Source organism: Rana temporaria, chromosome 3, assembly GCF_905171775.1.
Source record: "Rana temporaria chromosome 3, aRanTem1.1, whole genome shotgun sequence".
NCBI classification, from domain to species: domain Eukaryota; kingdom Metazoa; phylum Chordata; class Amphibia; order Anura; family Ranidae; genus Rana; species Rana temporaria.
This window is the reverse complement of record NC_053491.1, coordinates 211,571,593-211,598,588: the sequence shown is the minus strand read 5'-3', so window position 1 is coordinate 211,598,588 and position 26,996 is coordinate 211,571,593. Positions and strand designations below refer to the sequence as shown.

At 42.2% G+C, this 26,996-nt stretch overlaps 1 protein-coding gene across 1 annotated transcript in view; it reads left to right on the top strand.

Annotated features, from left to right (window-relative positions):
- The first annotated feature begins 2,015 nt into the window (after nucleotides 1-2,015).
- The window catches only part of PTPRQ (protein tyrosine phosphatase receptor type Q), a 326,169-nt gene continuing 301,188 nt past the window's right edge, over nucleotides 2,016-26,996 (top strand). Inside the window, exons 1-4 of the mRNA XM_040341603.1 lie at nucleotides 2,016-2,022; nucleotides 2,883-3,043; nucleotides 3,911-4,022; nucleotides 7,352-7,578. Coding sequence (XP_040197537.1) covers nucleotides 2,016-2,022; nucleotides 2,883-3,043; nucleotides 3,911-4,022; nucleotides 7,352-7,578 — 507 coding nt within the window. The remainder of the gene's footprint in view (nucleotides 2,023-2,882; nucleotides 3,044-3,910; nucleotides 4,023-7,351; nucleotides 7,579-26,996) is intronic.

The following is a 26,996-nucleotide window of genomic DNA, read 5'->3' as shown; positions in this document are numbered from 1 at the left end:
ATCCACAACAAATTGTCATAGATGTCACACGAACACACGACCTAAAACACGAACAGAAAAAGGAATCCAAAACACAGAATGCAAATCATTGACGAAAATTCCCGAAAATTATTGTCTAACAAGTAACGAACATGAATTAAACAGAATAACGAACCATCCCGCATGTACGAAAATAAAACGGTAACGAAAATACAAAACGATCGGAATATGAAAAAATCTCGTCGTACGAAAAACGAACGGGAACGAACAGGAAAACGGGCGTCTTACGAAAAACGAACGGAAACGAACCTACGGAACGATACGAAACAGAACAAAAAATTTTTTTTTTCTGTGCACATGTCTAGTATACTGTATGTATAGTGTTTGTTTATTTTTTTGAATTTGGCGCCGATCTCCGCTCCCGTGCATCTTAACGTCGCAGGGAACGCCGTCGTATCTCTGAGATCCGACGGTCGGATCTATGCGACTGATTCATAAGAATCAGTTCCGCATAGATCTCCCTTAGATCCGACAGGTGTAACTGACTTACACTGTCGGATCTTAGGCTGCAATCTCCCACTGGATGCTAGGTGTCGCTTCGTTTTTTACGCGACGAATATGCAAATGAGGAAAACCGCCAATTCAGAAACGAACGACCGCCCGTCGCTTTTTTTTCACGTCGTTTGCGTTCGGCTTTTTCCGGTGGATAGTTACCCCTGCTATAGCAGGGGTAACTGCGGCGTATCCTATGTTTAGTATGGCCGTCGTTCCCGCGCCGAGTTTTAAATTTTAACGTCGTTTGCGTACGTCGATTCAGAATTCGGCCCGACGCTAGTTACGCTCACGCCGAAACCACTGATGTCCTAGCGACGGCATTGTGAGCAATGCACGCCGGGAAATTTAGCCGGCGGCGCATGCGCATTTAAATCGGCGCGGGGACGCGCCTGATTTAAATACTACACTCCCCCTAATCGCAGAATTTGAATTCCGCCGGGGGAGGTACGATCCGCCGGTGCAAGTTTCGAGGTAAGTGCTTTGTGAATACTGCACTAGCCTCGCAAAATTGTGCCGGCGGATCGTAAATCAGATAGATTACGCGGATCTAAAGAACCGCTAATCTATCTGAATCTGGCCCAGAGTGTAGAGTACAGGGGGGTTACACACAGAGGGCCAGATTCAGATAGGTGAGCGGATCTTTAGATTCGCGTAACCTATCTAATTTACGTTTTGCCGCCGCAAGTTTTGAGGCAAGTGCTTTATTCAGAAAGCACTTGCCGCGCTGAACGAACTGCACATGCGCCGTCCGTAAAATTTCCCAGTGTGCATTGCTCTAAATGACGTCGCTAGGACGTCATTGGTTTCGACGTGAACGTAAATTACGTCCATCCGTATTCGCGAACGACTTATGCAAACGACGTAAAAAATTCAAAACTCGGCGCGGGAACGACGGGCGGTCGTTCGTTTCTGAATCAGCGTAACTCCTCATTTGCATATTCCTTGCGTATACAAACGGAAGCGCCACCTAGTGGCCAGCGTGAGATTGCAGCCTAAGATCCGACGGTGTAAGTCACTTACACCTGTCGGATCCTAGGGATATCTATGTGTAACCTGATTCTATGAATCAGGCGCATAGATACGATGGCCAGACTCAGAGATACAACGGCGTATCAGGAGATACGACGGTGTATCAGGAGATACGCCGGCGTATCTCTTTTCTGAATCCGGCCCAGAGTGTAGAGTACAGGGGGGTTACACACAGAGTGCAGTGTTCAGGGGGGTTACACACAGAGTGCAGAGTTCAGGGGGGTTACACACAGAATGCAGAGCTGACACTTGTAAACACAAATACCGGACTTTGTTGTTTACTAGTGATTGTGGTGAGCAGCCCCCCCAAAAGGTAACACTCATGTCCCTCCAGATTACCAATGCTGCCCCTGTGCTTCCACATCCAGAGAGGCACTTTAATACTGCAGATGTTTCACTGGCCAGATCACCAGGTGAAAACAGAGGGGAAAAAAATTTAGCAACCACATCTAATGATTGGTAAGCTGCATGATATTATACTATTGGCTTTGGGTTTAATCCTACTTTAATGGCCTCTCGGTATTTAAATGTACAAAATTAACTATTTGCCTTGCAGTTGTCATACAAAGCTACTCTGCGTGATATGCATCATCAAATAAAATATATGGTAAAACAAGGCATTGTACTGATGGAAGTAGCTTTTAAAATAAACTATATAAACTGAATAAATGAAATGATGAACAAATGTAAAAGCAGATGTTATATAAAGGGAAATCTTATATATATCAATATACTCTATCTATCTATCTATCTATCTATCTATCTATCTATCTATCTATCTATATATATATATATATATATATATATATATATATATATATATATATATATATATATTATTTATCTATAGATAGATAGATAGATAGATAGATAGATAAGTATATATATATATATATATATATATATATATATATATATATACATATATATATATAAAAGTATATATATATATATATATATATATATATTATCTATCTATCTATATATATATATATATATATATATATATATATATATATATATATATATATATATATATATATATATATATTATCTATCTATAGATAGATAGATAGATAGATAGATAGATAGATAGATAGATAGATAAGCATTTATATATATATATATATATATATATATATATATATATATATATATATATATATATATATATATATATATATATATATATATATATATATATATACACACATTTTTTACATTAAAAATGTACTGGTAAATTGTAATTAATATGTCAAGTTAACAGCGCCTACTGTTATTTAGTCATCTGTTTTTTTGTTTGTTTTGTGTTCATTAAGATCCTGAACGACCCATAGGATTTAGTGTCTTCAATATTTCAACACACTCCTTTTCAGTACATTGGAGGCAACCATACGGACGGGTAGAAAGATATCAAGTGGATCTCTTTCCTCAGCCTGGCTTTGTTTCTATTAGAGATCTTGGAGGTGGAGAGTATCAGGTATGTTTTTCATTATAGTATGTGGATGGGCAACTTTTGTTTATACTGTGAGCTCATTGGAATATTCTTTGGAAAGCTGACCAACCATGAAGCTAGCTTCTCACCCCCTCTCTCTTTATTTTACATAGAATGCATACAAAATGAAATATGTTAAGTTTGTGAGAACAAATTTTTAACACAAGGGGAGTGTTCCTTTAACAACAGCTAGATACTTTGAATTTTTTTTTTTTTATGCTTATTTTTTTTTAACTCCTCCATGAAACTTCAGTCAGTCACCAAGGAGTTCATGAATAGTTTAACAAAGGAAGGGGAGTGCTATTGAGTAATACAGACTCATTAATTGTGTACTGTGCAGGCAGACCTAGCTTTAAATCATTAATGCAGGCAACATTTCCCTGTTGCCATCAAATAGACATAGGAACAATTCTAGGTTCTGAAGAGTAAAATAATGATTACCTTTCCTGTTGTTTTTCTGCTGCTTCTTTGGAGAAATACAGTTATACAGGTATGCTGTTTTTATTATCTGTTCCTGTTTATGTATGGTTGGTGTTTTTTTCATTTCTTTTTTTTTTATAAGTGAGGGTTGAAGATCTAGAGATGGGCAGCCTAGGAAAGTGAGCTGTGAGTGCCAAGTGAAGCATTGCAGCTCTCTCTTGGATAAACATTTTTTTTTCCCAACAAGGAAATATTCCACGCTGCGTTTTGTTACCTAGATCCATCCATCACAGTGGGAATTTAAGTCAGGAGCTTGAAAATGCTCTGGGATTCCTTAATGCCAGCAGTTTCTGGGTGGAAGTTCTCAGAGCTTTGAGTAGTCTCTTTCTGCACTTAATATTTCATCAAATTCGAGTTTCTTTGGCATTTCAGGCAGATGTCTCCAGCGCTGTTCCTGGTACCACGTACACCGTAACAATTTCCGCAGTGTCGTCTTCAGCCTACAGCTCCACTGACAGCAAGTCATTGATGACCAACGAAACCAGTAAGTTTGCTTATGGTTTTATCCGTGTGCTGGGGAGTTTTGGGTGGGAGCATTGAAATTTCACGCCTCTGAATCTGAAATATTGATAAACAGGTGTACAGCAGAAATATTTTCTGTCTGGCAAAACTTTGTTTTGTTGAATGAAATTTTCACTGGAAATGTGAGGCAGTTGCCTTCTAGGTTCAAAGGTGCAATTAGTAAGTAAATAAGGATGTATTGACTTAGGCTGGCCATACATTATACACTTTTCTTATACAATTTCCTTTCGATTTACCTTCAACTATGTAGTACAAGGGCCTGTCTGATTGCATACAAAATTGAAAGTGTTTAGGTTTGCCCTTATATTATATCTAAAGGAAAATTGAATAAGAAAATTGGATAATGTACGGCCAGCCTTATTCTATGTATTTTGCCACCTCCTGAAAACCTATACATAGGGGCTGATTTACTAAAGAAAAATCCACTTTGCACTACAAGTGCACTTGAGTGAGTGAGTGAGAAACTTGTAAAGCGCAACACATGCGAACTGAATCGCCTCTGGGCGCTTGAAAGTGCAGTTGCTGTAGATCTGAGGAGAAGCTCTGAAATAAGGGGTAGTTTTGCTGATTTTATCATCCAATCACGTGCAAGCTAAAATTCAGTTTTTTATTTTCCTTGCATGTCCCCTTCCTGATCTACAGCGACTGCACTTAAAAGTGCACTTGTAGTGCAATGTGGATTTTCCTTTCGTAAATAACCCCCATAGTTTCTTTACATAAAGATTCCATAAACATGATTGATGGATGATCAGAATTGCTTTGTATGTCTATTCTTTAATGCATACATGAAAATGGTAAACATGATATGCCACCTAAAATAACCCATAGGGGGTTATTTACTAAAGGCAAATCCACTTTGCACTACAAGTGCAAACTACGGGCTAGATTCAGCAATGATTTACGCCGGCGTATCTATAGATACGCCGCGTAAATTAAAAGATGTGCCGGCGTATCTTTTTTCTGTATTCAGAAAGCAAGATACGCCAACATTAGCCTAAGATCCGACTGGCGTAAGTCTCTTACACCGTCGTATATTAGGGTGCATATTTACGCTGGCCGCTAGGTGGCGCTTCCGTCGTTTTCGGCGTAGAATATGCAAATGACCTAGATACGCCGATTCACAAATTTACGTACCCCCGGCGCTATTTTTTTACTTCGTTTACGTTAGGCTTTTTCAGCGTAAGGTTGCTCCTGCTATTAGGAGGCGTAGGCAATGTTAAGTATGGACGTCGTTGCCGTGTCAAATTTTGAATTTGTTACGTCGTTTGCGTAAGTCGTTCGCGAATAGGGCTGGACGTAATTTACGTTCACATTCGAAACCAATGACGTCCTTGCGGCGTACTTTGGAGCAATGCACACTGGGAAATTCCACGATCGGCGCATGCACCGTTCGGGAAAAACGTCAATCACGTCGGGTCACCAAGAATTAACATAAAACACGCCCCCTCATCCTCATTTAAATTACGCGTGCTTACGCCGGCCCCATTTACACTACGCCGCCGTAACTTAGAAGGCAAGTGCTTTGTGAATAAAGCACTTGCCTCTCTAACTTACGGTGGCGTAGCGTAAATACGATACGCTGCGCCGCCGTAACAATGCGTGCCCCTACCTGAATCTAGCCCTACAAGTGCAAAGTCCACTTGAAATTGCACTGAAAGTGCACTTGGAAGTGCAGTCGCTGTAAATCTGAGAGGTAGATATGAAATGAGGAGAAGCTCTGCTGATTTTATTATCCAATCATGTGCAAGCTAAAATGCTGTTTTTTATTTTCCTTGTATGTCCCTCTCGGATCTACAGCGACTGCACTTTCAAGTGCACTTTCAGTGCAATTTTAAGTGCACTTTGCACATGTAGTTTCCACTTGTAGTGCAAAGTGGATTTGCCTTTAGTAAATAACCCCCACAATGCTTTAATTTGCCCAATTGTTATAGAATCATGATAGAAAAGCTATAGAAGGATCAGGTGACGTAATTATAGTAGAAACGTGATCTTTTACTGCTGACCATTATTGTCATTAATAATAATATATTTCATTGGAGTTGCAACAAATAACAATGTGAATCACGCATCAAGTGTTCTTATTGCACTATTAAATATAACAGTGCTAGTATGCTAGTATGGAGTTGCCTTTAGTAAATAACCCCCACAATGCTTTAATTTGCCCAATTGTCATAGAATCATGATAGAAAAGCTATAGAAGGATCAGGTGACGTAATTATAGTAGAAACGTAAGCAGCACTGCTGATCATTATTGTCATTAATAATAATATATTTCATTGGAGTTGCAACAAATAACAATGTGAATCACGCATCAAGTGTTCTTATTGTACTGTTAAATATAACAGTGCTAGTATTCTAGTTTTTTTCTGGTAATAGCCACAGGCTCACTGTGTTGGGGTGCTTTTATAAGTAGGGTGTATTAACTCACAGTAACATATCAAACATTAGCTAATATGTTTTCTGGTTGCCATGGGTCCCATTGCTCTTTCCTTTATGATGCTCAGTTGTGCCAAAGCTGTCAGTTTATGATGACAATACAAAAAATCAAAAAATAAAGGTCACTGATTTAAAGTTAAGGAAATAAATCGCAATTTTTTATGTAAGACAAAATGGCAAAAAGAAAAAAAAATACAGATCCAGGTAGTTAAAAAGCCCACTCTTCAAATATTTCTTGACTTATTTTTTGTCATATACAAAGGTTATACTAGTGTCAGGCCTCGTACACACGACCGAGTTTCTCGGCAAAAACCAGCAAGAAACTTGCTGGGAGATATTTTTTTGCCGAGGAAACCGGTCGTGTGTACATTTTCGTCAAGGAAACTGTAGAGAAACTCGACGAGCCAAAAAGAGAGCAAGTTCTCTATTTCATTGACGGGAATAGAGAAAATTGTCTTGTCGAGTTCCTCGACAGCCTAACAAGGAACTCGACGAGGAAAACCATGTGTTTCGCCCGTCGAGTTTCTCGGTCGTGTGTACGAGGCTTCAGTGAAATATTTTCCTGTTTTCAGCATTGCAACTATCAGAGCCAAACTGGCACTGATATGAGGCTATCCTGCATAGTTTTAGAACATCGCATATTTTACATTCTTGCCAAAGAATGTTTCTCAGGTTTGTATATTTAATCATCTTTTGTAACACGTTATTGGGAAGAAAAGCCTAATGTTAACAGTTAATCATTCATACAAATGGCCTTTTCCTGTGTTTTGCGGTTTGTTATACTTCCTATGGTAGACTGTTAAGAAATTTCCAGTTGCTGTTGCTTTGCAGACACGTGTTTCTTTTCAATTACAGTTCCAGGACCCCCTGATAATTTAGCTGGAGAAAGAGTGGGCTCTGCTGGAATATTGCTGTCTTGGTCTATACCACGGAGTACAAATGGCAAGATTGTAGCTTACTCTGTCATTTATAGAGAGGTTTGCCCATGGATACAATCATCTTACACCCAAGTAGCAACAACAGCTGACAGTCTAGAAGTGCTCTTGACAAGTCTGACCCCTGGAACAACATATGAAATTAAGGTACTTATTCTAAAGTATTTGATATGATATTATTTATAATTTACATATGATTTATATGATATGATATTTATATGATATCTAGTACAACGTAGTTTAAATATTGGATTTTTTTTTTTTTTGTATAATGGCACATTACTTTGTGTTCCTTCAGAGTATATTTCTTGAGATAGGCTATGGTAACAGTTAAGAAAAACATAATTACAGCTTACAGTAAATTAGCCTGTAGACATTACATGATTCAAATAATTGGAGAGAGTGAAAAATGTAATACCTCTAAACAAGGTGGGATTTTTCGGGCAACCACAAATATAAATGACAACTAAGGTCATAAAAATATATGAGTTTTAATACAAAATATAAATAGGCATGCTAAATATCACAATGACATATCAAAATACAGATAAAAGTATCAAACTAGAAAAAGTTGCTACTGTAGATCACTGTGTGCCCCAGGACAAAGCTAAGGGCACAGATGATCGTTTCCTTATATGTCATTGTGATATTTAGCATGCCTATTTATATTTTGTATTAAAACTATAAAATATATTTTTATGACCTTAGTTGTCATTTCTATTTGTGGTTGCCCGAAAAATCCCACCTTGTTTAGAGGTATCCAATTTTTCATTGATTTAGGGATGTTGGCAACATCATGCCTTTATACATGTGCCAAGTTTTTCCATAATTGGAGAGAGTAAGCCCATAATAATAATCAATAATATGTAAGTATTGGACATATGAATATAAAACAGAGCTGTTGAGTAAAGAAATTTAAAGAAATGTGATCCAATATAAACGACTTATAAGTCCACAAATGCTAAAATTGTTATGTCCACCATCTCTCAGTATATACCAGATGGGGAGCCTGGGTAGACAAACCGCAAGTAAGTAGAACAACAGTGAACCACATACAAATTATAATAGTTTGTACGTAGATGTACTGGGAGCCAGTGGAGATAACAATCATGACATTATTAAGTTGGTCACTTTTGGATTGATAAGTGCTCTGACTTGGGAGCACAATTGATCAGATATGTTACATTTATTTGGCTGAATACTGTGGTCCTCTCGCTAAGATAAGTATCGCCAGGATTGCCCATTGTCCATGCATATTCAGGTGATCATACCTGCACATACAATCACTTTCTGATTTATACCATAAGACTTTGGAATTTGTGTTTATGTCTGAATTGAAGTCTCTGTATTGTATGGTAACAACTAAACTAGCAGTCAGCATTGAATGGTGGTTGCCATGACAGCATTGGCATGTATAGTGGTCTCCAGGATAGCTGCTCTGTTGTGTATAGACCCCTGGAATGTGGTGTACCATGGATGTGTATAATAAATATTACAACTATTGAGCAAGTTTTGCAGTTATGCATCATGTGCAATGGTAGGAAAACTGATTCTGCAGAACAATTGATACTGTAGGTTGAACTGAAAGCTTGGGTTGTTAAAGAAATATTTTCTATCCATAGGCTATTTTTAAATATAAACAGTATTTTTAACACTGATTGAATAAGTATCTATTTGCTGCATTTTGCACACTTCAGTGCTTCTATTATGGCTGTAATGATGCTATATCTAAATAGATAATAAAAAAAAATATATAGAAATTGTCCCAGTATAGGCAATAATGCTGTGCTGCTTTGTTGCTCAAGAAAGTAGTGCAAATACCTATGCCTAATGTGTTATAACCTGCATCAACCAGATTTCAGTTTACTGATGTAGATTCATATACTGTATGTTTGCTATTGGTAAATGCTCTTTGAATATTGGTCACTGCCTTAGTGCCGGTTCACACAGGGGCAACCCGATTTACAGCGCGACTTTGGAAGGCGACTTCAGCGCAACTTGGAGCAACTTATAACGCGATTTAAAGTTGCTTCCAGGACAGGCAACTTTGGCTGTGGCCAATCACAGAATAATCAGCTCTGTGGGAGGTGGGGTTTGCCTGAGAAAACTATTTTCTCTTCCTGTAAAGTTGCTTCAGTTAAGATGTGATCCGACTTTGGAGGCGACTTCCATTGAAATCTATGGGTACAAGTTGCCTACAAGTCACCTTGAAGTAGTACAGGAACTTTTTCTGAAGTCAGAGCGTCTGTACATTAAGATGGCTCTCATTCACTTCAATTGAATTTCTCATGTCGCGCGACTTGGGGCGACTTGGGGGCGACACAAGTCGGATACCAAGTCGCAGTAGTGTGAACCGACACTTAATGTTACCTGTATAGGCCTGAAAGAGAGATTTAGAACTGTTCACTGTGAAGAGTTCCAAAAAAACATCAGTATTAAAAACTAACCAGACAATGCTACTATTTTAGGTTGAACGGCTGAATCATCCATCTGCTTTATTTATAGCATGAAGATTTTAAATGTGGATTTATTTTTGTCTGTCTAAGGCCAGTGGAGTTTAGTAATGAGTAGCAATATAGATTGCCCTGTGGTCTTGCAGTACTGAGGTCAAATCATTATCTTCAATTAACTTTTCTGTATTTCCTGAATTTGTGTGGGTTTTCTTTATATCTTTTTTAAATACCGGTAATCATTTGCACAGTCTAAAACAGCTAAGCCTATGCAAATGCATTCTGGATATTTGGAGATATAAGTAGAAAGGCACCTATGCTTTTTACTTTTTATAATAGATTACTTTGCAACACAAAGTAAAAAAGAAAAGGCTCTATATATTTGTAAAAGGGATTTATCTGAAAAATATATATACATATTTTCCATAGTTTACATAGGGTACAGCAGTGGTCAGGACCTCTTTGACCTATCTTACTGATTGGTAGCACTTGCAACCGTAGCAGCTCGGTGAGGTGGTGACCAACTCCATTCTGTATTCAGAGCTGACACATCATGTGAACCCTGTTCTTAATGCTTAAAGTAGAAGGAAAGCGTAAAATTGGTTTTCTTAACAAAGTTTCCTCCTCCTACCTATGTTACATTATTTATAAAAGAGAGCAGTGTGAATGCCTTTTTTATTTTTTTATTTAGCTTGGGTGCAGTCACATGACCCAGACGCAGTGTTCCCCTGTTCAGTGAGTGGTTGCTGCAGAAGATGGGAAGGAACATTGACAACGGAGGGGCAATGGAAGCCAGCAGGTGATGCCACAGCTCCGTGAATTCTGCTCTGTTGTCAAGCACTCACTGACACAGGGGGCATGCTGCTTCTGAATCACATGACCACACCCAAGCTGAATAATAATAATAAAAAATTGTATGCAGAAAAGATAGGAGGGGGAGAGGCAACATTTTTAAGCAAACTTTACACTTTAAGACAGGTGTGGGTACAAGTACAGCATGCTGCACTGTTTTTTACTTCCATAGTTGGAGGGAGGAAGGTGTTGATAAGTCTTTGATGTACTGTAGATTCTGATTATGGTAAAGACTGTTGTCAGCCACAAAGCCCAGCATCGCCTCTGAGCACTGGCGTTTTGGTGAGTTTTGATGAGCTTCTATTAAAACAAATGTGACATCTGTAATTAAAAGGAGCCTGAAGATATGCCAGGACATGAAGCCATGGGAAAGGGAATAACACTTGGTATCTTTTAACCACTTCAATACCGGGCTTGTATACACACCTCAATACCGGGCCTATTCTGGCACTTCTCTCCTAAAAAGGCCGTCAAATAACTACCACCACTACGCTCTGCTGGAAAGAATAATGAATTTAACTAGCTGCTGCTATTAAAAGAAAAGATTGTGACAAAATATATATAAGTGCACTGACACCTGTTTAAGGGAGATAAGTGGCTAAATATATAAAGCAGCGTTTACAATACTAAATAAAGATGTGAATATGTATATATACACAAAATAACAATGTAGTGATGATCAGAACACATTAAAGTGTAAGGCCTTGTACTCACGGCAGGACATGTCCGATGAAAATGGTCTGCAGACCGTTTCCATCGGACATGTCTGGCCGGGGACTGCCCGGGGACTTCTGTTCGATGGCTATACACACCATCGAACAGAAGCCTGCGCGTAAACAATGCGCGGGGCGTGTCCGCGGTGTCGCCGCATCGATGACGCGGTGTCGCCGCGACAATGACGCGGCGACGTGGGCGGCCTGCCTTTAAAATGCTTCCACGCATGCGTCGAAGTCATTCGACGCATGCGAGGGATGGCGGGCGGCAGGACATGTACGGTAAGTCTGTACAGACGACCGTACATGTCCGGCCGGACAGGTTTCCAGCGGACTGTTTTAAAGCAAGTCCAGGAAACAGTTGTCCGCTGGAAACCTGTCCGATCCGCCCGAAAATGGTCCGCTCGGGCCAACACACGGCCAAACATGTCTGCTGAAACTGGTCTGCGGACCAGTTTCAGCAGACATGTTTGGTCGTGAGTACGGGGCCTTAGACAACCATACACAGATGATCGGACGGATAAATGGTTTATCAAAAACCCGTGAAAAAATAAGTGTTTAAAAAGTGACATAAATAAAGTTCATAAGTGTTGGTCTCTTCCTCAGATTTCTTCCACCACACTACAGTGTTCAGTGAATCCTCCACCCTTTAGAAAAACGCACTCACCAGAACGATAGGCCTCAGACTCTCGTGTTTGGCGTTAAAGCTTAAACCAGGACCACTCAGATGTATTCATAAGAGATCCGTTCCAAAATATTGCAATCCACAATTGTGTCCACATAAATGATAAAAGAAAATCCACAATAGTGTAATACTGTAAACCAGTTTTAATAAAAACCATGCGTAAAATCTTCAAATTATACACTCACAAACAAACTCTTTAACCAGGCATTAATCACTCCAAATCAAAAAGGTGTAATCCAATATTCCTTGCAGGGGAGCTAGTGGTCACGGCGGACCCTCAATCAGCATAGAAGTACTCACAGCCCTCGGACCGTATGTAATCTTCCAAAACTCCTTCCTTATTCCACAGCAAGCTCAAAAAACCGCCACACTCCAAAATGTCCACGTTAGTTCAGATTGTGATAAGATGACTACGCCCCCGACATGTTTCGTCATGAACCCCATGAATAAGTCACATGACGAAACATGTCGGAGGCGTGGTCATCTTATCACAATCTGAACTAACGTGGACATTTTGGAGTGTGGCGTTTTGGTAAAGGGTGGAGGATTCACTGAACACTGTGGTGTGGTGGAAGAAATCTGAGGAAGAGACCAACACTTATGAACTTTATTTATGTCACTTTTTAAACACTTATTTTTTCACGGGTTTTTGATAAATCATTTATCCGTCCGATCATCTATGTATGGTTGTCTTACACTTTAATGTGTTCTGATCATCACTACATTGTTATTTTGTGTATATATACATATTCACATCTTTATTTCGTTTTGTAAGCGCTGCTTTATATATTTAGCCACTTATCTATTTTATTACACTTTTTTTATTTTTTTTATTTTTTTATTACTTTTATTCCTATTACAAGGAATGTAAACATCCCTTGTAATAGGAAATGTGTGTGACAGGTCCTCTTTATGGAGAGATGCGGGGTCAAAAAGACCCCGCATCTCTCCTCCAGGCTGGAAAGCATGAGATCGGTGAAAAAAATTTCACCGATCTCATGCCGATCTGTTGCTTACTAGCCGCAATCGCGGCTTTGTTTACTTACGGGGACCTGGGCGTGACATCATCACATCGCGCCTGGGCCTCCGACGGTCATAGAGATGACTGGTGACCATATGGTCACCAGTCATCTCTATGCTTCCTGCCTACGCCAGAGGATTCTTTCTCCGGGCCCCCGATGGCACGGGAGAGCCCGGAGAAGCACCGAATGGCGGCGGGAGGGGGGGGGGGTGTGCCTATAAGAACGCTATGATCGTTCTTATGGTGCGCAGGATCGCCGGCACTAAAGAATGATATCTGAATGATGCCTTTAGCTGCAGGCATCATTCAGATATCCCCCCGCAAAGCCCAGGACATCATATGACATCCACAAAGGATGGGAGATCCCATCTGTGGACGTCATATGTCTATGGGCTAGTATTGAAGTGGTTAATAATCACCCTTTTAAGGAACAGGCACACAATCTCTAGTAATAATTTAAGACAACATTTTGATTTCTTTTCTTGCATAAGTCCATCTATGGCCGGTACTATTTAAGTTTATGCAGGAAAGGTTTGTTACATTTGTGACAGTGTTTATATGATTGTGAAACACTGTCACACCTAATGCATATAACAAGAGAAGTGATAGCGAGCTACAGTATATCAATACATTAGGAATGGCAAAACTGCTATATCTATGTCTCTTTACACTAATGATCCATAGCATGTTGAAGGAAAGTGTGTAATGGTAATTATGTAAGCTTCAATTTGACTCCTGGGAGATTGTGGTTGTAGGTAATGTACTGGGGATTACAATAAGCTCTAAATGTAAAGGGTGATGTAGCCAGTTTGCTGGGATATGCTCTGGGACACAGGAAGAACTTATGGCAATGGAATGACAGAGGGCCTGTCTCTCAATGCCAATGTGTAATTGAGAAAACTACTGTATACAGTGCAAAACACTAAGAGATATTCAATGTCTTGCTGCTTTTAAGACCTACCTCCACCAAGCCCATCTTCTACAGGAAGAGCCAATAAGAGGCTTCTTATATACCAATATGGCCATTATGCATATAAAACAATTAATTTGATTGACTATTGTGTGGTGAAGCAGTGTGTGTCATATTTTTGCCATACTGTATTTCTGGCTAGCAGGGCTGAAGTCACCACACTGTTGAAGATATCTGCAGGGTAGGGTGGCCTGGATCCTGTGGGACACCGTACAGAACTACAAGAATAGAGATAAAATTTAAAAACCACAGGGCTGTCCAGCAGGATTCACAACACTTGTCTTTGAGACGTGAGAAAATTGGTCCCAGATGTGTGTGCTCCTACAAAAGTAAATCAACTGACCTTCTGTACAGTAAGGCCTTAAAGTTTACACATGTTTAGAAAGGGCCCCATTAAAATTCGTAGCCAACAAACCTGGGCTACTGAAAAGTGCTTTAAGTAATTTGAGAAGGACATAGGAAACTTGTCAAGTGCCCACGTGTTAAGTCCCAGAACTATTGAGTACTGTCCATGATACTTTTTTTATGCTAACATCCAAATTTTCAGGACCAGGTTTCGGGTGTGTCCCCTTCTTCAAGGTCTAAGCAGTACGAATACACAAAGTTGTAGCAGAATTTTAAGTAAGACAATCCTGCAAAACAAGAAAAAATGAAATATAAGCGTACACAGCAATGGTAATAAAATGTGAATAGTTAGTGAGAGTGAGTGACAGAGGCAAGGGGGAGGGCGGAGGGCATACAACAGTTGGATAATGATTTAGGAAACCAAGGCCCACATCATGAACAATAATGATTTGTTCTTGTTGCAAGTGCATTAATATGGCTACAATCACCCTTAACCACTTAAGCCCCGGACCAAAATGCTGCCTAAAGACCCAAGGGGTTTTTACAGTTCGGGACTGCGTCGCTTTAACAGACAATTGCGCGGTCGTGCGACATGGCTCCCAAACAAAATTGGCGTCTTTTTTCCCCACAAATAGAGCTTTCTTTTGGTGGTATTTGATCACCTCTGCGGTTTTTATTTTTTGCGCTATAAACAAAAATAGAGCGACAATTTTGAAAAAAATGCTATATTTTTTACTTTTTGCTATAATAAATATCCCCCAAAAACATATATAACATTTCTTTTTCCTCAGTTTAGGCCGATACGTATTCTTCTACCTATTTTTGGTAAAAAAAATCGCAATAATCGTTTATCGGTTGGTTTGCGCAAAATTTATAGTGTTTACAAAATAGGGGATAGTTTTTTGGCATTTTTTTTTTTTTTTTTTTTTTACTACTAATGGCGGCGATCAGCGATTTTTTTCGTGACTGCGACATTATGGCGGACACTTCGGACAATTTTGACACATTTTTGGGACAATTGTCATTTTCACAGCAAAAAATGCATTTAAATTGCATTCTTTATTGTGAAAATGACAGTTTGCAGTTTGGGAGTTAACCACAGGGGGCGCTGTAGGAGATAGGGTTTACTTTGTGTGTGTTTACTAGTGTAGGGGGGTGTGGCTGTAGGAATGACGTCATCGATCGTGTCTCCCCTATAAAGGGAATGACGCGATCGATGCGCCGACACAGTGAAGCACGGGGAAGCCGTGTTTACACACGGCTCTCCCCGTTCTTCAGCTCCGGGGAGCGATCGCGACAGCGCGGCTAAAAACAAATAGCCGCGCCGTCGTCCCGGGTTCGCTCCTGAAGCCACGGGGACCGCTGCATGTACGGGGGGGGGGGTCCCGATCGGACCCCCGACCCACGTCAAGCAGGGCACGTATATATACGTGCATGTGCCTGCCTGTGCCATTCTGCTGACGTATATGTACATGCGGCGGTCCTTAAGTGGTTAAAGGGGTTTTCCACCTTTTTTTTAAGTTTATTAAAAGTCAGCAGCTACAAAAAGTGTAGCTGCTGGCTTTTAATAAACTGACACTTACCTGCTCCACGGCTCCAGCGACGCGCCGGCCGGGGCTCCGCTCCTCGCCCCCCCTCTTCATTCTTAGTGTGGGCACCCGGCAGTGACAGCTTTCGGCTTCACGGCCGGGCACCCACTGCGCATGCACGAGCGCCAGTGCGCATGCACGAGCGCCAGATTGGACAGGCGCTCGCCTACAGGGAGGGGCTGTGAAAAGGCGATTAAGCTAATCGCCTTTCCAGCCCCTCGGCGGAAGGAGGAAGTGGGACAGGAAGTCCCCTTCTCCTGAAGCCCCCACTCCCCCCCAAAAAAATTACATGACAAATGTGGCATGTAAGGGGGCGAGGAGTGGGTTAAGAGGAAGTTCCATTTTTAGGTGGAACTCCTCTTTAAGCATGATGGGCCCAGAAATGATTTCTATACTAAACAATGCTTGCTGATCTTTGTATGGTGTCTCAGTCACATGATGTGTGAGTACGTTTCTGTCCCCAGCCACATACGTTACATAACTAAAATCTATAATGTCTCCCTGAGTGCTGCCTAAAGTGTGTGAAGATTTGCTACCCTCTCCAACACAGACTTTATCTGTCAGGATTCAAATGCTTGGAGCGCCCTACGCATACGTTACATAACAGTGCTCTATGAACATTGTAAAAAAGTTCCCAATGAGGACCTGTCCCTTCCTCCTCCATACTTTCATTGCTTTTGCTGCCTGTAACATGATCTGTGAATGGGGTAGATTCTGATGAGTCACAGGATCCTCTCCCTCTTTCACAGATTCTCTATATTATAGGGGGAGGGGTTCTGCGGTCCACAGAAGAGAACGAAGAAGACTGACAACATTGTTTAAAGGAGAAGTATAGCCAAAGCTGTTTTGGCTATACTTCTCCTATGGATCACAGGTGTGCAGTTCGTTCTGCACTCCTGTGACCTGTTTTCAGCCTACAGCGGCCGCTGCCAACTGACGGCAGCTGCCTCAGCCTCTTAGTATGCCGCTCAGAGCCTGAGCCAGCCCCTCCCACCCACCTCCACAGACCAGAATTCCAGTGAGCACTGGAGTGGCAGAACAGAGAGCCAGTGACTTATAATCATGGCTCTCTGCTCAGAGCAGAGGGGAGAACTGAGCAATCAGTGGTGTTCTCGGGTAGAGCCAGCAGGGGACAGCTGCATCCATCTAGGTTAGTAGGTTTTTTTTGTTGTTTTTTATGCTTTTCCCAAACTTCTCTTTTAAAGTGATACTAAAGTCTTGGATTTTTTTTGTTAAAAATAACAAACTTATTATACTTACCTGCTCTGTGCAGTGGTTTTGCACAGAGCAGCCCAGATCCTCCTTTTCCCAGGTCCCTCTTCGGCGCTCCTGGCCCATCCCTCCTGTTGAGTGCCTCCATAGCAAGCAGCTTGCTATGGAGGTACTGTAGCCGAGCCACAGCTCCCTATGTCCATTCAGACACGGAGCCGCAGGCCCATCCCCTCTCTCTCCTCATTGGTTCACTGACTTTGATTGACAGCAGCGGGAGCCAATGGCGCTTCGCCTTCTCTGCAGTCTCAGCCAATGAGGAGTCTCTTGTGCAGCATCACTGGATCGAGAGGGGGCTCAGAAAAGTATTAGGGGGCTGAGGGGGGGGGGGCTGATACACACAGAAAGCTTTTTATCTTAATGCATAGAATGCATTAAGATAAAGAAAAACTCTGCCTTTACAACCAATTTAAGATTTCACTTCTGTGCACATGAAGGATAAGTATTTCCTGTTCTTGCACAAAATGTACTTAACCTGAAAAATTAAAACAAATGCAGGCACTATTTCAAAGGACTAGTAATGCATTATAATGCAAGCTATCCACTGGGTCAGTCCACAGAGCTCTGTAGTGTGGGAAATACAGCACCTCAATAAGACAAACTGTCAGCAGAAGGCCTGCATTCCTCTTTGTTCAGCACTTTTCGCACCCCCCCCCTCCCAACATTCTGCTACACCTGATGCAACATCTATGGCCTCTGGTGACAGGGAGGGAAGTCCCACAAAGAGTTTCAGAAGATTAAGATATGCCATGTCAAGTGAGAAAGAGAGTCATGGGGTTACACTGAGAAGGGTCAAGATAATTGAGTGAAGTGAGTGAAAAATTTATATAGCGCTACACATGCGAACTGAATCGCCTCTGGGCGCTTGTTTGAGCACTTCTCCCTTGAGCTCAGAAGAGGTGGGTTTTGATCTTTCTCCTAAAGGCCAAGTGGTTCTCCTCCAAACGAATGGAGGTTGGCAAAGTGTTCCACAGTCGAGGGCCTTGGACAGCAAATCTTCTTTCTCCTTTGGACTTGTATCTTCTTTTGGGGATTTGGAGTAAATTTTGGTTGGAGGATCGCAGAGCGCGATTGGGGTTGTAGGCTTTTATTTTGTCGCATAGGTATTGGGGGGCATTTCCCCAAATACATTTATGCGTTAGACAGAGTGCTTTGAAAGTGATTCTGTCTTTCACTGGTAGCCAGTGAAGGCTTCTCAGTGAAGGGGAGATTGATTCCCATGTTTTTTTCCCAGTCACCAGACACGCGGCCGTGTTCTGAATGACCTGCAGGCGCGTGATTTGGTACTTTGGGAGTCCGAGATAGAGGGCATTTGCATAGTCCAGCCTGGAGTTAACAATTCTGCTTTATCCACTGCGCTATCTCCAGGAGCATCCTTCCCAAGGCATTTGTCACTTTTGCAACTGCAGTCCTCAAATTACCCCCATGCCCAGCATCTGGCAAAACTGCTGGCTTTTCAGCTACTCCCATTACAACCCTCTTCCAAAGGTTTATGGTATGTTCTGCACCACAGTTGGTACCTAGCTGCCAATATTTGCCCAAAAGGCCATCTCTGGCCTACACCACCATTTTGAACCTAATGTCTTTGCATCGCTGGGCTGTGCCAACAGTGGCAGGGTGTACTTGCAATGCTACATATCTTTCATGTCAAACCAAGTAAATTTTCTGGTGGTGGTAGTCTGGTGGTGTCTTGTCCGATAGTGACAACTCACTCAAGTCACCTGTACCCCCTCCACCTCACTGGCCTCATACTTTAATTTCTTGTAACCAGCAGCCCCCCTCCCATGTCCCCCGGAGCATATACAACATCCCAGGCTAAACATTACTATGCTGTATTGCAGCCTGTATGCCTGGTGTGACTGAAATCACAGAGGGTCAGGGCTGCTGGCAGCTCTCCAGGTCCAGGCAGGTGTGATAATGACACCGATTTGCTGGCTGTTCTTTGTCTGGGAAAAATCACGTGTGTATCTTGTCTGGCACATGTCCTCAACCTGGTGGCGCAGTGGTTCGCCACAAAGTACTCATACTTTCAGCAGGTCCTTCATCAGCCGAGAAGTATGTGTGGCCACTTTAGGCAGATATACCCAGCTATGGTTTACCTGGCAGAAATACAGCACTAACATCAGCTGCCTGCCAACCGTCTCATTTGTGCATGCACACAATGAAACTCAACATTGTTGCAGAGACGGCATCAGTAGCATCTTACCATCAATGAGTACTTGCGTGATTATTGAAAAGGAATAGGCTCTGGGAAGCTGGGGTTATTTTTGCTGCATCAATGACACATTATTTGGGATACATGCAGCATTTTTAGATCTTTTGTGACTAAACTGTGAACCATGACTAGGGGCTGAATAGCGACACAGTCTTTATCATGCCCTTCCTGGAGCACACATTACATGGCCTGAAAGAGCATGCACTGGAGGCACAGCAGCAGACAGTTACTGTATAAGAGCCAGCAGGATTCATTGCCTACTGTCTCCATCCCAATAGGAGGCCAATGTGGAATGTGAGAAGGAGGATGGTTGGGGTGCTGGGGGTGAGGAAGACATGAGGCAGGATTTAGGGGGGACATTTTAAAACCTGGCCAAACCATTGATTTTATACGTGGGTGAAGTGAGATCAGTGAGGACAATTTTGTCCTCAGTTGTGGTCCTCTATTGCAGCCATTCTGTGATGAATGTGGTACTTTATGCTCAAATAACTACTCAAGAACCACAGGATTTGGGTCATTAAAGAGATGGGCCATTTTTGCATAGCCACCCTATTACAACTTTGATTTAAGGGTAAAATGGCAACCATCCCGGAGGTTGCTGCAATTTGAGAAAGTTCTGTGTGCCTCTCTTCCACATTTCCTCAAGTGGCAAGATCCCCTCTGATGACCAACATGCCTCCAATCCTTTGATCCCTGAAAGGTGGCGCAACAATGACAGTGGCAGACTCCGTGACAATTGTCTGAATTTTTGTAAACCACAGGGGCAAGACTTGGCTGTAAGCAGCACTCACATGCATCATTTGAATCACATGATTGCTGACTACATCGGGTTCAGCACTGGACCAATGGCTGGAGCTTGCACAGCATGCACTGGAGCTCCTAGCTTGCCTTACAGCCAGTGTGCTGTCTGAGACAGCCTTCAGCACAGAAGGAGGTTTTGTTACAATGAAATGAATCCACACATTCCTTGTGTTGACTGGCTCACTTTTATTCAAATGAACCATTCTTGGATGGCAAGTAACTACAAAACCCCTGCTGTGCTGATGTTACACAGTGTGCTTTAAATCCCCCCCCCCTATAAAAAGAAATATATATATATATATATATATATATATATATATATATTATTGTTACCTTTTCAGCTCCTGCTACCTTTCACAGCCTATTCCAGTGCTACAGCACTGTCAAGGCACCACACAATGTTTCAGGGGGAAAACAGCACCAACATTAAGATGTAAGTTCCTACGGCCATAGGCTGTTGTCTTTTCTCAAAAAGATTGTGAATCCTCGCCTATTCATGCAGCTTATGTACTGTCCTACCTCTGATAATTTTTTTCATGGTTTGTAAAAGAGGTAGTAGCTTAAGTGGCGTATCATCCAGGAGATGGATGGGTCCCATTGTGTGCTCATACCCTCTACACCCATGGATGAGACACCTCTGGGAGCTACAGTCACCCCAGTCACTGCGTATGACTCGAGTTGCAGTCACACACAGATTCTATTGCTGGAGCTGCAGGTGGCTGTACAGGCAGGTTTAGCATCTCTGGGGGGGAGGCATCTCTGAAGAAGGTGGGTTCGCCAACTCTGGAGGGGATGGGGCACTGATGTCATCTGGTGCCCAGGAGAAAGGAAATCTCCCTTACTGGTCTGTATTATGTGACATGTAAGCACTGTGAATTTTAGGGGGGGGGGGGGGTATTATGCAGATGTGACAGATTGAGTCTACCTCCCAGTTAGTAAGTGGGGGAAGTTTGGTTGGCACACACTAACCTGGGGGAATTGTAGTGGGAACAGACTAACTTGAGGTGATTGTAGTGGGCACAGACTATCCTGGGGGGATGGTAGTGGGCAGAGACTAACTTGGGGGAAGGGGGGATTGTAGTGGGCACAGACTAACCTGTGGGGGGATTATAGTGGGCACAGATTAGCCTGGGGGGAGTTGCAGTGGGCACAGACTAACTAGGGGTGGTTACCACTGTTAAAGAATATGTAAACCTAACATTTCATATTCCTGATATGTTCCTGCTATACCTTGTACTTGAATGAAAAAGTATCCTGTTCTCTTTGTATTGCTTCCTTTGTGTAAAACCCCAGGTGTTCCTGCCAGTCCCTCTGCTTCCCTAATAAAAAATGACCACACTAAGCAGGAAACCACACCATGGTCAGTTCTCTAGCTATGCTGGGAGCTCAGTGTACTGCTGCTTCTCTTCCTCTGACTCTTATGCAGCTGAGAACAGAGGGGATGTGATCATATATAAAAGAGGGAAAAAAGAAATGTATATATTTTTTTTATATGTATGCACTATTTCTAACTGAATTTTTTTTTTTTTACACAGTGATTGTTTACAATCACTTTAAGTCTACTGTATGCTTCAATGATATGGCATGGCCACTGGAATGCACGCCAGCCCATGCAGGAGCCAGCGGCAGTCCGGAGGTGGCTCCTGCATGGGCTGTCGTGCATTCCTAGCAGCCATGCCATATCACTGAGATATACAGTAGCACTAAAAAAGGTGCCACAGTACATTGTGGATGACATATCTGGCTTTAATATTGGACATTAAGCTTTCTACGATCCTTTACATTTTTATCGTCTTGGATTATACTTCAGTGCTCCTCTGTAAGTTTTTGGTTACAGGTTATTTATGTCTTTATTTGTTGTATGTAACCTTTGACTCAGTCTAGTGCTTTGATATTGCCACCTTTTTACCTTTGGGGGGGCTATTAGGCCCGCGGACCAGTTTCAGCAGACATGTTCGGTGGTCTGTACAGCCGAGCGGACAGGATTCCAGCGTACATTTGCCCGCCGGGCCTTTTTCCAGCGGGCAAATATTTCCAAACTTGTTTAGAAACAGCCCGCTGGAATCCTGTCTGTCGGACATGTTCGGTCGTCTGTACAGGCCTACCGTACATGTCTGAGCGGCCGCCATCCCTCGCATGCGTCGAATGACTTTGACGCATGCGTGGAAGCATTGACCTTCCTGCGTCGAGCACGTCGCCGCGTCATCGTCGCGGCGGCGGCGCGGACACGTCACCGCGCTGTCTGTCCGCGCGGATTGTCTCTAATTTCTGTCTGATGGTGTGTACAACCATCAGACAGAAATCTCCGACTGGACATGTCCGCTGAAAACGGTCCAGCGGACCGTTTTCAGCGGACTGTCCGGTCGTTTGTACAAGGCCTAAGTGTGCCTGTATATGGGCATATGGTTTTGTATTTGGCTTAGCTCTGAGGAAGAGGGTGCATCCCCCAAAACAATAATGACAATATTGTGGTGTATTGGATTGTGTGACACTTCACCAACACTGGATCTGACATTGGCGTGATACAATGCTTACAATTTTTTCTTTTTTGTGAGTATGCATTTGGCTTGTATCTTCACTTATCAATAACTCATTTGGTAATGCCCTAGGCGCCTGCACCCTACTGTTAGTTTTCTCAACAGCTTTTTGCTAGAATCCCCTATCTGAGGAGGGTTGAGCATTTCAGTGGAAGATTCTCAATAGACTTTGGCTGTCTGCCTACTATTGAGACTGTGTAGTAGTCCTCTGAGCACTGTTGGAGTTTGTTTGTATTTGGGCCTTAACCAGTTATATGTGTTGGGAACTATGGAAATAAAAAGTGCAGTTGTTTTAAATATTAAAGCTGCTCCCCTTATAAGTGCAGTTACATTTTTTTTTTCGGGAGCAGTGATTTTAATAATGCTTAAAGTGAAACAATAAAAGTGAAATATTCCCTAAAATTTTGTACCTGGGGGTGTCTATAGTATGCCTGTAAAGTGGCTAATTTCCTGTGTTTAGAAAAGTCCCTGCAGCAAAATTACATTTCTAAAGGAAAAGAGTAATTTAAAACTGCTCATGGCTATAATAAATTGTCGGGTCTCGCAATACAGTAATTCAAAACAATGGCATGGGTTCCTCCCCAGTCCATTTCCAGGCCCTTTGGGTCTGGTATGAATATTAAGGGGAACCCTAAACCAAAATGTAAAAAATAAATTGCGTAGGGGTCCCCCTAAATTCCATACCAGCCTCTTCAGGTCTGGTATGGATATTAAGGGGAATCCCGCACAAATTTTTTTTTAAATGGCGTAGGGGTTCCCCTCAAAATCCATACCAGACCCATCAGGTCTGGTATGGATTTTAAGGGGAACTCCACATCAAAATAAAAAAACGGTGTGGGGTTCCCCAAAAATCCATACCAGACCCTTATCGGAGCACGCAATCTGGCAAGCCACAGGAAAAGAGGGGGGAGGCTTCATCCCCACAGCCCTTGCCTGGTGGTTGTGGGTGTCTGTGGGCGGTGGGCTTATCGGAATCTGGAAGCCCCCTTTAACGAAGGGGACCCCCAGATCTCGGCCCCCCCTATGTGAATTGGTAACGGGTACATTGTACCGCTACCATTTTATAAAAAAAGTGTCAAAAATGTTAAAAAAACACAGGAGACAGCTTGGGACAAGTCCTTTATTGAAAAAGAAAAAAAATTTCAGCAACGTACATCCATTCTCGACCCAAGGATACGGAAAAAAATTAAATAAAACGCTGCCACGATCTGCCTCCATGGGAGGTTCCCGTAGAATAACACTACACCCGCCGTGACAGCTCTTAAATAGCTGAGGGCGGGGCCACCCTTAACGTGCACAGATGATCCCGCCCCCCTCTTACACCACAGGGGTTTTCTGCGGTTTTCCTGTGATGTCACAGGTGACCCCGCCTCCTCTGATGCCACAGATGGCCCCGCCCCCAGCTATTTAAGAGCTGTCACAGCGGGTGTAGTGTCATTCGACGGAAACTCCCATGGAGGTGCGATTGTTGCAGCGTTTTAGTTTTTTTACGTATCCTTGGGTCAAGAATGGATGTACACCGCTGGAATTTTTTTTCTTTTTTAATAAAGGACTTGTCCCAAGTTGTCTCCTGTGTTTTTTTTACCATTTTTGACACTTTTTTTGTGAAATGGTAGGGGTACATTGTACCCGTTACCAATTCACAAAGGGGGGATGGGATCTGGGGGTCCCCTTTGTTAAAGGAGGCTTCCAGATTCTGATAAGCCCCCTGCCCGCAGACCCAAACAACCACCGAGCAACACAGGGACGTGGTGCTTTGGACCCCAAAGCATCCTCCCCATGTTGAGGGAATGTGGCCTGGTATGGTTCAGGAAAGGGGGACACCCCCCTCTTTTCCTGCAGCCTGCCAGGTTGTGTGCTCAGATAAGGGTCTGATATAGATTTTTGGGGGGAACCCCACGTCATTTTTTTTATTTTGGCGCAGGGTTTCCACTTAAAATTCATACTAGACCATACAGTGAGGAAAATAAGTATTTGAACACCCTGCTATTTTGCAAGTTCTCCCACTTGGAAATCATGGAGGGGTCTGAAATTGTCATCGTAGGTGCATGTCCACTGTGAGAGACATAATCAAAAAAAAAAAATTCCAGAAATCACATTTTATGATTTTCTAACTATTTATTTGTATGATACAGCTGCAAATAAGTATTTGAACACCTGTCTATCAGCTAGAATTCTGACCCTCAAAGACCTGTTAGTCTGCCTTTAAAATGTCCACCTCCACTCCATTTATTATCCTAAATTAGATGCACCTGTTTGAGGTCATTAGCTGCATAAAGACACCTGTCCACCCCATACAATCAGTAAGACTCCAACTACTAACATGGCCAAGACCAAAGAGCTGATCAAAGACACTAGAGACAAAATTGTACACCTCCACAAGGCTGGAAAGGGCTACGGGGAAATTGCCAAGCAGCTTGGTGAAAAAAGGTCCACTGTTGGAGCAATCATTAGAAAATGGAAGAAGCTAAACATGACTGTCAATCTCCCTCGGACTGGGGCTCCATGCAAAATCTCACCTCGTGGGGTCTCAATGATCCTAAGAAAGGTGAGAAATCAGCCCAGGACTACACGGGAGGAGCTGGTCAATGACCTGAAAAGAGCTGGGACCACCGTTTCCAAGGTTACTGTTGGTAATACACTAAGACGTCATGGTTTGAAATCATGCATGGCACGGAAGGTTCCCCTGCTTAAACCAGCACATGTCAAGGCCCGTCTTAAGTTTGCCAATGACCATTTGGATGATCCAGAGGAGTCATGGGAGAAAGTCATGTGGTCAGATGAGACCAAAATAGAACTTTTTGTTTGGTCATAATTCCACTAACCGTGTTTGGAGGAAGAAGAATGATGAGTACCATCCCAAGTGGTAGCATCATGCTTTGGGGGTGTTTTTCTGCACATGGGACAGGGCGACTGCACTGTATTAAGGAGAGGATGACCGGGGCCATGTATTGCGAGATTTTGGGCAACAACCTCCTTCCCTCATTTAGAGCTTTGAAGATGGGTCGAGGCTGGGTCTTCCAACATGACAATGACCCGAAGCACACATCCAGGATAACCAAGGAGTGGCTCTGTAAGAAGCATATCAAGGTTCTGGCGTGGCCTAGCCAGTCTCCAGACCTAAACCCAATAGAGAATCTTTGGAGGGAGCTCAAACTCTGTGTTTCTCAGCGACAGCCCAGAAACCTGACTGATCTAGAGAACATCTGTGTGGAGGAGTGGGCCAAAATCCCTCCTCCAGTGTGTGCAAACCTGGTGAAAAACTACAAGAAACGTTTGACCTCTGTAATTGCAAACAAATGCTACTGTACCAAATATTAACATTGATTTTCTCAGGTGTTCAAATACTTATTTGCAGCTGTATCATACAAATAAATAGTTAAAAAAATCATACATTGTGATTTCTGGATTTTTTTTTTGATTATGTCTCTCACAGTGGACATGCACCTACGATAACAATTTCAGACCCCTCCATGATTTCCAAGTGGGAGAACTTGCAAAATAGCAGGGTGTTCAAATACTTATTTTCATCACTGTAGGTAAACCTTTAAAAATAAACATAGAACAGGACCATAGCATAATATAGTTTATTTGTTAATTGACTGCTTACATTTTTAGGTGCCTTGCCCTGGCATTGGGTGTAACAGCATAGATACCAGGTAGAAATCTGCAGCCGCCCAGCCTCCACTTGGTAACTGGTGTATGTTCCACCGCTGTGGTATTGAAAACCGGAAGTCGAAGACTACTTTGAAGTGCATCTCGGTCATGTTACTTCTGGTCATCGACTTCTGGTTTTCAATTTACTCACACTCATCTGGCGACATTCACAAAGATTTGCATTGGAGATGGTGCACAGCTAAGATTCACAACGGAAACAATATTAATGGACTTTGGATTGATTGATTATTGGATTAATGAATTTATCACTATTAATATCAAGTCTTTAATTTGATTCATGTAATAGCACTAATGCACTATATTGTACTTGGTTTGTCCCTAATGTATACCCTTTAGTAATTAACTTTTTTAGTTAGCACTTTATTAGCACCCCCTACCTCTTACTACTTCTTAACCAGTTGACTGGTTAAAGTCAAAGGTCAAGCAATGCATTATGATTA